The sequence below is a fragment of the Apis mellifera genome, linkage group LG16 (assembly GCF_003254395.2).
Source record: "Apis mellifera strain DH4 linkage group LG16, Amel_HAv3.1, whole genome shotgun sequence".
NCBI classification, from domain to species: domain Eukaryota; kingdom Metazoa; phylum Arthropoda; class Insecta; order Hymenoptera; family Apidae; genus Apis; species Apis mellifera.
Window position 1 is genome coordinate 4,751,704 of NC_037653.1, and position 12,597 is coordinate 4,764,300.

Below are 12,597 nucleotides of genomic sequence, written 5' to 3' on the forward strand. Positions count from 1 at the left end.
ATATAAAAGCTTGGCGGGGTCGTGCACGCTTCCCTGACTGGGCTGATTTCGAAGTTGCTTTGGGAAAATTGAGGGAAATTGGGCAATCGCGCTCTCCACGTGCGGAACACTGAGAAAGAGATTGCGAAAAGGGGGATATGGGTGCTGAACGAGCAATTTTAGAATGTATTTGGTGGGGAATTATGAGGGTTGAGTGGGAAGGAACAGATTGTGGGTGGCAAAGATATCTAATTCTCCGTTTGATAAGGTGGAAAGTGTTCGGGGCTTCTAAAAAAGCTTCTATCCGTACTATAAATATAATTTGAGGAAAATTTTCCGTTTTGAAACGTCGATCTAAAGGATTTTAGAATATTTTTATCCTTAAATCGAAGAACATTCTGGAATTTTTTATTCGAATACAGATAAAATTCCACAAATATTTTAAATTTAAATTTAAATTAATGATTAAGTATTCCATCACAATTACGCAAATTAATTTTTCTTCGAAGCAATTTACTAGTCAGCAATTACAAGGGAAGAAGTGTGCGGGTCGTAGTATTGTGGCAGGGGTTAGCTCTCGCCACAAGAGGCGCAATTCGCGACAAACAATGTATTCTCTCAACCGCGTCGTTTAATAAAAATCGCTTGAACGGCACGAATCCAGGCCTCGCCCTATACAAAGAGACTCGACGAGGAGTCTTGGAGAACCGGTTACACCAATGTAACCGAGAAACTGTGCGATCAGCAGCTGCGACAATCCCTTTCGTCGCGTTTTTCCAGGGACAAGCTAACACGAGTATCTTAAACAGGAAAAAAAAAAAGAAGAAAATGTTAGAAATATAAAAATATTAGCGATAGAATATTTATCTTAACGTAAATTGAACTTTTTATGAACTAGACAGACGGAAGTTTAATTTTTATCCTTTAATACCTGTATCAATTTGTTTTATTTCTTAATCCTTTTATTTAAGATTAATTTGTTATTCTTCTTTCAAAAGATTCTTAAATCCTGGATCCGTATATTTGTAATCTTTGTAATTTTTCTTTCTTCTTCTTTTTTCTCTGTGACATGAAATCTAAAAAAAAAAAAAAAAAGAATGTAGTTTTGATATCGATTTACAACAAGTAGCCACAATCACTAAGCCGCTAGTAAAAACGTTACACGCAAGGACAGTTCACCTGGGATCAGATGGAAAGTTGTACGTGTTGCATCACCACGTTTCCTTTTAAACGAGCAGAACCATTTACGAAGCCTATCTCAATATTTGCTCGAAGCGGCCAATTTCTGGGAATCCTCTCTCCCAAGATTCCTCAAATAAAATATTTAACCAATTACTGGCTTAGCATTTGGTCTCCTATCCTATCCGTTCTATAAAATATATCTTTCTCTTCTAATATCAGTGTCAGGATACATTCGAAAGTATTTCTCAATTTTCAATGCAATATCCAATTTCTCATGTAGCAATATGATCAGTGACTTAACGTGATCCAAGAGAAACGATAACTGAAAAATTTTGCTTATCATGATTAAATTATCTCAATGATTAAATCACGATGTTCGCAATAAAAACATTAAACCCAAACAATTGCAAATTATCTATTATCTTTCTATTGCTATTATTAATATTATGAGTAACATATTATATTACTCATCTAAATTTCTAATACTTCCTCTAATTAATCTCATCATTCTAACAAATTAACTCCAACAATTGCAAATCATCTAAAACGTGAAGAAAATAAAATTACAAACTACCAAGTACAACTTGCTGTAACTATTAAATTTTCCATCACAAAATATCACGAACCATCGCTCAAAAAAAACGCCGCCAAGGCCGTCAATATCACGTCGTTCGATCAATCATTCTCATTCTACGTAAGCTTGGCCAAACAATTTCTCCTTGATTTTCTTTGGTACACTTAACTTTCCCATCGTCGATCGCAGCTCCCTTCATTCAACAGCAGCGATGTCACAGACAGAAGATTCGCCTTTGGATCGATCCATGGAGTAACTTGGTTTTTGGAGGTGGTCCAAACTTCCGGGGCGAGTCTGTAGAATTTTAATTATGCCGGGACGCCGGTGGCCAGGATCGGCGACAAAAGATACCCGCGTGTTCCGTACACACGGGTTTGCCCTTTTTTTTCTCGCCTATTTCTATTCGCTGCCTCTTTTCCCTTCGGCTATTCTACCGCCAAATGGGTCAGCTCTTTCTCATCCCATTTTTCTGTTTTCCTCCGTGTTGTCGCGGATTCGAGAAATTAGTCGGATTTCTTACCATTCCTCGGGGAATCTCAGAGGAATCCTTCGATCAGTAGATTTCCTCTTCAAAACCATTGTAAATTTTTTTTGCTTTCTTTTCTTTTATCTTTTATAAGAAAATGCAAAAATTATTAATTTTGAAATTTTTAATAATTTAATTTTTCATTCTGATTATGATTTATGGATTTATGGTATAATCTGTTTTTCTTATAGGAGAAAAATTGTAGAAATCTTCATGTAAAATTTCCTTTGAAGTGATTCGTTTTTTTTCAATGCAATAATAACACACCTGTAAAAAAAAAAATAATTTCAGAAATGGAAGAAAATCAAATGCAATAGTGATGATATTACATTAGTGCTAATTAGAATGTTTAAAAAACTATAAAATACTGGAAAGATTAGATTATTTCTAATATACTAATAATTCTTTATTATATGTTTTTTCCTCAGAAATTAAATTAGCAAGATTCGATTACTTACGAGATTATTTTTAAAAATTTGTTTGCATAAAAAGCTAGAATATAAAATTTATGCACTCTCGTATACATCAAGTATTAGTTCTCTTCTTTTACGTCAACGTAATTACTCGACACCCGTCAGCTTTTTCGAGGAAACTAAATCTAAAACACCGAGGAAACTTGTTCGAAACGTGTCGAGAGAATTATACGACCGAAAACTGTGTATTCGAATTGTTCCTCATTGAAAATTAACATTTTAATTAAATTTATTATTTGAAATTTTATAAAAATTTGTTAAAACATGATGATTCGTTAATTTTGAAGAGAATAGAAAATTTTAAAAATTATATTATCATACGATATCATGTCATGAAATTATATTTTCACTCGTATTTTCTAAATTTTGTTTCATATGTTTGTTTATATATATTTCATTTAATTAATTTTTTTTAATTGAATTAAAAAATTGTGAAATTCAATCAGAAACTTTTCCTCTAGAAAAAATAAAATTATAAAATTTTTATTAAAATGCTAATACAAATTGAAAAAATTTGTTAAAATTATTGAAAGGTTTGATGTGAAAGAAAAAAAAAATTCATATCAAATATATTCTCTTACCAAAAATTAACATCAGTCATCTAATTACCAAAAAACGCCAAGGACCCTCGACCTTCTAAAAATTTCAAATTTTCCATCTCTTTTCCCTCGAAGCTAAAGTTCTCGTATTCGAAAGTGACAGACACGGTTCATCGAGCGGTCCACTCGAAGTTACTGTCGTGATAATCTTCATATAGTTAATTGGACGTTGATGAGAACGATAGAAGAGATAGGTGCTCGATGTAAAGTGCTGAGTTCGCGAGGTAAGGCCCGCACGGTGCAAAAGAGATCCGTCACTAGCCATTTTCCGCCGTTAAAACTTCTATACGGGTCGTGTCTATCCTCGAAAGGAATCGAAGCCGCGGGATAACAGCCTTTTAGGAGAAATTGCCTTCCTCTGTCTGTCTTTATTCTCGTAGACTTTTATCTCAGCCCGTGAAAATAGGTTCCTTCAAAATGGCAGCTCTTCTTTTGTTTTCTTTTCTCTGAATCTTTTATAACCTTTGTTTGCGCTTATCGATACAATTCTCGAATATTTCCTTTGAAAATGGGGCTAATGAAAGCATTCTTGATACAGCACATTGTTAGCTTTCAAATTTACTACAATTTTAAATGAATTTATGAATTCTTTGTACTAAATTATTACGCAGTTTATTATTAAATATAATAAAAATATCGAGATGTCTAAAATTCTGTAAACATGATTGAAATACCTGTAGGAAGATTAGGAAAATATCAATAAATGATATGTTGAAAATCGCTTTGTTTACTTGAATTCGATAGCTTCACGGTACGATAGACACTACTTTGAATTTGGAACCGATGGCTCGACGAAAGCTGTCGGAAAAAGCCGAGCGCTATCGACAGAGATCGGTCAAGCGCAAGCGTAATAGAATTGTAGATAAAGCAGCGCACTGCCTTACTTATTCTTGCCGCGATATCCTTTAAAACAATTTTAAAAACAGATTTGTAAAATGATTTGAGAATTACTGTTCTTTTATTCTTTTACTAATGTCATTAAAATACTTTCCTTTTAAAATAACTTTTAAAGGAAAGTAAAAAAATAATTATGTATGAAACATTTCATCTAATCTCTAATTCTATTTCAATAAATAGGTTTTTTTTAATTTATATATTATTATATTATTGTATTCATCATTAAAAGAAATATCCATTTCGAAAGAATTTATTTTTGATTAAAGTTTAGGAAAATTTTTTTAAATAATAAAATTTTAATTAAAATATATTTATAAAGTAAGAAATTTAGAATCATACTAATAAATCATAAAATTCCTAACTGCAAATGTGTCGAGAAAACATAGTCCAACTTCTTGCTATATAGAGTAGCAAGTTTAAAGAGCAAATTGACTCGACGAATTTCTGATGTGGAATTATACGTCCTTGTTGTAACACACTGTCAGACTCAAATTAAGTCTCGGGAAACTGTAGCACGCGGAAGCGTGCGCCTGAATGTTTGATGAGTATAAGCCATCAGACACTGAATTCAAACTGAGATTCAAATTCAAATTTAAACTTGGACTTCATCAAACACCAAATTCAAACTTATTATAGATTTAAATTTTAATTCAAATATAAATTCAATTTTGATTCATGTTCTAATTTTCAGACAATAAAAAATTACAGAAAATAAAAAAATTCATTTAATTGTCAATTTGTAAATCATGATTAATTTGGATTGATTTCTTCCTATTTTTTCCAAAATTCTATTAATGTGAATCAAAATTGATTCGAAAATGATTCTGTATACTGGTTATTCTGACAAAGATTACGTTTTCTTTCAAAGAATGCGTATATATCCAGTAGATAAGAGAGATAGAATGGTGGAACGTAAAAAGAAACGGTTGACATATCGTGAGGGCGATTCTCTCCGGTAGTTCGTGCTCGGAAAGCCCGAGAAGATCATTGAATTTTAAAGTAGAACTACTTCAACGCCAATAAGATTCAATTTCAAGAGGGACAAAAATCGAGGAGAAAAATATCGATCGGTAATTTTCAAATTACATACCGATAGTGGATAAAATGTGTACAATTTGTATGATATATAAAAATTCTTCGTCTAAAAATTTCTTTTCGATATCAGTGAATCAATTCTGAATAATTATAAAGTAATCCAAATAAAATGCTAGAATCAAAAATAAAGATATTGACTTCATTCGTTTTTTATATATCAATTCTCTTCAGTCAATGGCCTTAAGAGGAATATATTTACATCAGCGATTTACATCAAAATTTTTCAATCTGAAAATCTAAAAATCTAAAAATTATAAACAAAGAAAGTGAGTGAAATTTATTTCCTATTACCTCACCACGATAAACCATAAAATTCTTTAACAATTCTCTCCAATTTTTCTCTATCCAAAATATACTTGGAAATTTAAAATCGCTACTTTTGCATCGTTTGCAATACAGTGTTACCAAGCACTGAAAAATAAAATAATGTGAATGGTACGAAATAAAGAAAGAAATAAAGAAAGAAAGAAAGAAGATACCACCAATGCAGCAACAAGCTGTGAGGTAGGTGGTCGCATAATATTTTTCTTACTCCTCGATTTGTTCACCTGCGCCCAGGAGCTTGTGTAAATGAAACTCGACTCGGCTCCGTTCACCAACCGTCCACCGATGTCAAGAAAAGGTTGGTACTGATGTATTAGTTCCAACCAAAGATCCTGTGGACACGCTGCCCTTTTGCTTTCCCTCCACACTTTCATCTTAGGTTTCCATGAAGAATATCGAATGACGTTGTCCAGACAAATAGATCCACGATCGGTCGATGGATTATCGTGTATCGGACAACAAACTCGATATTGGTACGTGGCTTTTGTCTTTCGTTTATTTAAACTGTAACAAATAAAGTAAATTATCTTTATTTTTTTTTCTGGTTTGCTGGTATAGATGTGAATGATACTTAATGAACATTGTACTTACCGAAGATATTCACTGGTGAAATCGATACGTACGATAGTACGATCATATTTTTTTTTTAATATCGAAGAGAAAATTGTTATTAGTAAAAATAACACGTTTGAATTTAAAAAATTAATTTTTTCAAAGACCTGTAATTTTAAATTTATTAAAAATAAATAGTTGAAAAAAAGAAAATTGAATTACATTAATTATATATCTTTTGATCAATTTTTAAAAGATTTATAAGATTATTCTTATCGTGAAATTTTAAAAATAAGGTAAAATTTATTTTTTTTTATAAAAATTGTAAGAAAAAATATATAGATATCCAAAAATAATTGTGTGATTTTCTTCTATTAAAAATTTTAAAAAATTTAAAAATTCATTAAAAATTTTATGATATGTATTAAAAATTCATAATTTCATTTAACGTATGATTCATAAATTTAGAAAAAAAAAATTAAAGAAAATATGAAGAAAATCAGTATTAAACAAGCGATCAAACGATTTCACCAAGAAAAAGGAGAAGCGTTTCACGAATCGGAATCGCTGGCCCGTGCGATTACGAAAATCGAACGAACCGGTTGCTTCCCTTATAAGTAGCGCAACAGCTAATTAACACAAAATTCTCTTCGTCAGGTTTAACCTCATCCATGATTTTCGTCTGGTTTCTCGCGAAAAAGGAAATATCGTTTTCGTGAATTTTTTTTTCTCAGATGCTTCATTCGCGTAATCGCGTGGAAACCAATTAACCCAATTAAACTTCTTCTCGTGTCAAAAAATTCACTGAAACAAAAATTTTGTGTAACTTTGATTAATTTTAACTTTTAAAAAAATCGCTTATGATATTTATGATTATTGATAGATGAAATCTAGAGAAAATTGTTTCTTTTTTTTTTTTTCTTTAAATTTTTAAAAAAGTATATAATTTCAATCTTAACAGCATTCAAAAAGTATTCATCAAATTTTTACACATTCAAGAAATAAGAAATGAATATTTGTGAACATTCGAGAAAGAACATTGGTTCAAGTCCATATACCACCACCCAAAGAATTCACGAGTATGGAATTAAATAAAAAAAATTGCATTCCTCCTAGTGAATTCCCTTTGCGGAAAGGATAATAAATATTAAGTAACTAGAGAATCAAAATCCAAAGTACTTACAGAATAAATTAATTCTTAATTCTTAATTAATTTTACTCTATCAAAGTTGTGAGTTCCTTTGTTATTTTATCCAATGTAGAAAAAAAAAACGATGAGTGAAAGGGAAAAGAAATTATTTAAAAATTAAAATATCGTTTGTTCCATAATAGAATTTCCTTCAGCCGTAGATGTAAATCCGAATTTTGCACATGTTCAAATTTTAAATATCTATTAATAAAAATAGTAAATGTTAATAACGAAAAAATTAAGATATCAGTTAAAAATCCAAAATTTTAGATACTTATTATATTCATACATAAATATAAAAATAATAATATATACCAAAACAATTAAGTCAATTCATCTCAAAGGGATCAAACGGTATCTCTTCTCCATCAATTTCACGGTCCATTCGTCACAAGATTATAGACACTCTTGATGCTTGAGGACAGTAGGGTAGAAGGTATCGTTTCTGAACTAGGTCGAAAACGCAAAACTATCGAGCCTAACAATTCGATTATTGCAAAGTCCGTGGCGTGTAACGCTTAGCCAGGTCATCAGCCTCTTGATGGCGAAATAGAGTGGATCCCACCGCTGTTGTCCAACACCTACACTCAGCCCGTTCGAAGCTTCCGCAAAGGTGAAACTCAGCCGAAGAAGGCCGAAGGAGAAGAGGGGACGTGGCAACCACCAACCTCTCTCGGTTGTCTGTGTGCCAGCGGCGATTGGCTTTCGCATTCTCTACGCGCTGGAACGACTTTTAGTCGTGTCTAGACGACAGTCATGACTGGCTGTGTTCCTTTGAACATTCGTTTTTCCACATTTTCCACGCGTTCCTCGACCTCTCCAAGTCGGTTCGATTAGACGCGCGAACGATCCAGAAATTGTGTTGAAATTGTCTCATAACTCTATTCTTTAGATTATTGCACATGTAAATGACCGATTCTTGTGAACAAAATTAATCAGAATTTAGTAAGTATCATTAATGCTAGAATAATCATAAAAAAATAATGGATTATATATATTTTATGATTTATGACATTATTTTTCATGCCAAATTTTATATATAAATAATTGTAATTATTTATATATAAAATAAATATATAATATAAATAATTTTAATATATTTATTGTTTTGAATAATATTTTATGTGTATATTGTTTTATTATAAGAAGGTAAATTTTGTATCATTTATTATTATTTATATTATTATTTAAAATAATGTAAAAAAGCTTTTGAGAAGATATTTTTATTAATTCAGTATGAAAAATTTAAATTTGCAAATATCAACGTGAAAAATAAATCAAAGAATTACCATCAATAATTAATGAAATATTTCATTTGTAATAATTTTAATCTTCTTTTCCAATGTGAATGAATATTTAATCAAACCTATTAAAAATTTCGTTAAAAATTCGGTCCTTTCATCCAACGCAATAATCAAATAATAATTCTCTTTCCGTACAAGATGATGTATCTTGTTAAACCTGGAAGACCTGTTTAGATCATGAAGATGATAATTTCGAGACTATTCAAAGTTGGAAATTAAATTTGATTAGTTTATACGAGGATTATTTGGATATTGTATACCTGGATGGAACAGTCGTGATTCAAGTGTAGTTGAAGATATGATGGTGATAAGCGCATTGAAACATGTTGCGAATGCTGCAAGCAATGCTGTTCACTCGGCGACAAATAGCACTGGGGCTGGACACGGTCACACTAATTCTGGTATGTTTTAATTATATATTTTTCATCCTTTGTCTTTTCAATGATACAATATCTTGTTTAAAGGAATTTTTAATAGGCAATTTCTCTGTTAATTCAGATTTAATTTCCTGGTGATAAAGTTATTTTTCGGTAAAGAAAATTTAAAGTAGATTAGAATCTGAAAAAAAAAAAAAATGAATTAATTTAGAAATTATATAGATATTAAATTTCTAATTTTGAATGTTTCAAAAGAAATTTTTCTGTCAATTTGAAATTAATTTTTTGAATATTAAAATTGTTAAATGAAAAGAATTGTCTGGAATATATAAATTAGTCTTGAGTTATGTTTTTTTCAGTGTAAAAAGATAATTTACAAATTGTTTCATCAACGATGGATATTTAATTTCAATAATAGAGATAATTTTATTTCATTTTATATTAATTATCTTATTATCTTATTAATTTCATATCTTTTATAAAATTGTCATCGTGCATCGAAACTATGATATATAATTAAATATTTAGTTTAAAATACATCGGATCTTGCAGTATCGATTGGACCGATAGCGAGTCTCGATAAACGCTTATCTCGATAAAGCATTCGTAAAAGATCGAACGTGTGTCGCAGGAAGCTTTCGTTTTCGATCTAACGTATTATTTATCCTTTATGTTTATTTACATTTAATTAATTTTTAAAATCAATTCATATCCAATAAATCCATTTTATTGTAAAATTTAGTAACGCTAATATATTTCCTAATAATTTTAAACTTCATTAAAATCGATTAATATCGTGACTCTCGAGAAATTCGTTGTGCAAAACCGGTGGAAAATTCGAATTTATGTAATCCTCGTAGAAATCGACGAGAAAGATCGATCCAGATGCTCGATCGTCCTTGCAATTTCTTCCTCGAGCTTTTTTTTTTAATCTATCATTCTTCACTTCACTTCGAGCGAAAGCATCCACGAGTCTCGATTGTATTCCTATCGGAATATTGGTTGCGCAAAACGCGAAAGGTTATACAGTTACAAGAGAGTAGAGCGAAGAATTTTTTGACATGCGGAGAAACGAACAGGTGATATAAATACGATAAATACACTCGAGTGCAGCTGTATTGAATTAAACTTTAATCATTTAATAATTGCATATTGAATTTTATCAACGATTGTTGTTGAAAAGTAAGAAAAGAGAGAGGATCATATGAAAAGGTCAAATCATTTAGATTGTGCAAGAAATAGAAAACGTGGCTTCTTCCACTATATCATTTTCAATTGTTTCATGCAATTTTGAAGAATTTTAAAAATATAATTTATAAATAATAATAATAATTCGTCATGTTATTGATTATCGGTAAATTTATTTGAAGTGTATTTTGATGCAAATACAATGAAACTCAGAACATGGATATAACGAAAAAATTGGTAATATTGGAAATAAATATCTTTTATATTAATGCTTCAAATAAATTTAAAATTTTACTTTTTTTTTTTTTTTTTGGAAGCTCGATATTTATCTCTTTTTTTATGCATGGAGAAATAGGAGAAATTTAAATAAAAGAAGATAATTGAAATTGAGAATACTACTTCGTTATTCAACATTTATTCACTGTTAAAGATATCTACGAATAAAATTTAAGTTTCAATATCTGCATTATTAAAATAAAATTTAAGTTTCAATATCTGCATTATTAAAATATCAATTGACATTTTAATAATGCAGTAGATTCATCGCTTCAAGAGTCAATAATTTTATCTATGTTATTTTCATCATTTAAAGTTTCCAAATTTCATTGAATTCATAATTTATGATTCATATACAGAATATTGTATCAAAATCCATTGTACAAAATACACAGATATCGGATAAAAATATATTTTTTTTGAATTTAGTAATATTAATTCGAATATTCAATGAAAATACATAAATTTATAGAAATGAATTTCACTTTTTCTCATGATGTATTAAAAAAAATTTTTTTTCTTTAAAATTCTAACCTAAATTTAAATGTAATTATTTCATTGTTTATTCTTTCTTAAAAATAGATTATTTATAGATTAGTATATTGAAAAATACGATATCACTATATTTTATATATTATTAATAAAATTAATATAGTTAAATTTTTAAAGATAAAACACAATCACGATGTTCGATATTGAATTATGTTAATCAACGATAAAAGATATATAATCTTTGAATCTTTCTTTTAAGACATTTATGATTATTAATCTTAATTAAATCATAATATAAGATTAATTAAATTTAAAGTTTGTTATCGTTTACCTTGCACGAGTTCGAGTTACTGTTTAACTTGTCCTTTTGGAAATGAACACATCAGATACAGAGAATGGATGGAACGAAGAGTATAGGACACAAAATGGCGCTCTTGACATTAGGCGTGGCAAGAAAGTTGCCATTCCGTTCTCGTAAGAGAATTACAGCATCATAACAGTAAATGTCTTCGCTTGTTGTTCCTTCGAGTCATGGAAATTACTATATAGATCGCGTAGAAAGTTTATTCGTAATGATATTTATGTACTTCATATACTTGTAGGTTAAGTTAAAAATTATTATATTCACTGTAAAATGTATTCAGTAAATGATATGTTATCGTATTTTCAATTTAAATTTTATTATATCTATTTTATCTCGTGAGATATATTATTTATAAATTTATAATATTTTGAAAAACACATAGCAAAAACTGATTGACACTTGAATAAATCGAATCCAACTACAGCTATTCGGATGCCAATTAAGGCATACTTACATGTGCTTAAATTTGATTGGTTAACGATTCTAGTTATATTAGATTAAATTTATTCCGAAACTTTATATTGAATGAATGATTTTAATGATGAAATATGAATAATAATATTTATATTCTATTTGATTTCACGATTGATTGTTTCCATTTCTATCCGCGTTATTAAATATTAATTTGGTGAAAAATAATGGCCAAATCGATACGAAAGAATATTTTTATAGGTTGCAAATAATTTATTTTTTTAAAGAAAAAAAGAAAAAGAAAAAATTTCGTACCACGTCGCAATTTCGGTCGAAATTGAACAGGTGCCCGGAAACGTTCCTGTGTTCGAGTTGATTGGAATAGCGAAGGTTACTTGGGATTTCGACCAGTTCGTTCAACACTGGCACGTGTAATATTCAAAGTAGACGTTGGTACAGATATGGTTTATGGAAATGGGAGTATATGTCCCATTTTGAAAGTTTCTTTTCACTTTTAGGAGGCTTTTGGTATATTGCAGAAATACGTATTGTATGTAACATTCACAAAATACTAAATGTACCACCATTTTGAAATATTACTTTTGAAACAGAGATAGAGATGTCAGTATCTCAGTATAATATTACTATTATAAAAAATTTATATGAGAAAAAATTAAAAAAAAATTAAATAAATAAAATTTAAAAATATTATAAGATATTAAAATTTCATTGTTAATTAAAATATCGAGAATAAAAATCATATAATTTTTTTAATTTTTTCGAAGGATTTTGTTA

General features: G+C 29.5%; 2 protein-coding genes and 1 long non-coding RNA gene across 17 annotated transcripts in view; 1 reads left to right on the plus strand and 2 right to left on the minus strand.

The window, feature by feature from the left end:
* Positions 1 to 12,597, plus strand: part of LOC410649 (tyrosine-protein kinase Btk29A) — a 155,072-nt gene that overhangs the window by 97,634 nt on the left and 44,841 nt on the right. The window contains exons 1-2 of one of the 5 annotated variants that reach the window (XM_026445795.1): positions 8,204 to 8,335; positions 8,833 to 9,095. The exons of the other annotated variants lie outside the window; for them this stretch is intronic. Of the exons in view, the coding sequence (XP_026301580.1) occupies positions 8,993 to 9,095 (103 nt within the window). The 5' untranslated portion in view covers positions 8,204 to 8,335; positions 8,833 to 8,992. Of the gene's footprint in view, positions 1 to 8,203; positions 8,336 to 8,832; positions 9,096 to 12,597 lie in introns of those variants that run through there. 5 annotated transcript variants of the gene reach the window in all.
* On the minus strand, positions 358 to 6,447 carry LOC102655928. Of its 9 annotated transcripts, none has more exons than XR_003306297.1 (10): positions 6,241 to 6,447; positions 5,858 to 6,153; positions 5,321 to 5,736; positions 4,008 to 4,236; positions 3,316 to 3,894; positions 2,720 to 2,859; positions 1,788 to 2,528; positions 1,159 to 1,702; positions 911 to 1,055; positions 358 to 779 (listed from the first exon to the last, which is right to left on the minus strand). XR_003306297.1 is itself a non-coding variant. In XM_006561394.2 (5 exons), the coding sequence occupies exons 2-4, from the start codon at positions 6,021 to 6,023 to the stop codon at positions 4,030 to 4,032; spliced, it is 546 nt and encodes a 181-aa protein (XP_006561457.2). In that variant the 5' UTR covers positions 6,024 to 6,153; positions 6,241 to 6,447; the 3' UTR covers positions 3,705 to 3,894; positions 4,008 to 4,029. The 9 variants fall into 9 exon arrangements, 2 of the variants coding, with proteins under 2 accessions (XP_006561457.2, XP_006561459.2); XR_001705822.2 differs by having other exon boundaries at positions 5,617 to 5,736; positions 5,808 to 6,153; XR_003306296.1 differs by having other exon boundaries at positions 5,808 to 6,153.
* Positions 6,932 to 12,412, minus strand: LOC102656015. Of its 3 annotated transcripts, none has more exons than XR_001705839.2 (7): positions 12,118 to 12,412; positions 11,359 to 11,549; positions 8,955 to 9,252; positions 8,680 to 8,860; positions 7,706 to 8,308; positions 7,385 to 7,591; positions 6,932 to 7,005 (listed from the first exon to the last, which is right to left on the minus strand). It is a non-coding gene; the product is annotated as an uncharacterized LOC102656015 (long non-coding RNA). The 3 variants fall into 3 exon arrangements; XR_001705838.2 differs by having other exon boundaries at positions 11,359 to 11,568; XR_409114.3 differs by lacking the exon at positions 12,118 to 12,412 and having other exon boundaries at positions 11,359 to 11,876.

Coding starts and splice junctions, on each gene's coding strand:
- LOC102655928 (XM_006561394.2), bottom strand. CDS start 6,023: ATGAAAGTGTGGAGGGAAAGCAAAAGGGCAGCGTGTCCACAGGATCTT. Junction 5,737..5,804: donor AGCTTGTTGCTGCATTGGTG/GTATCTTCTTTC, acceptor TTTATTTTTCAG/TGCTTGGTAACACTGTATTG. Junction 4,237..5,616: donor TTATGGTTTATCGTGGTGAG/GTAATAGGAAAT, acceptor ATTGTTTTAAAG/GATATCGCGGCAAGAATAAG.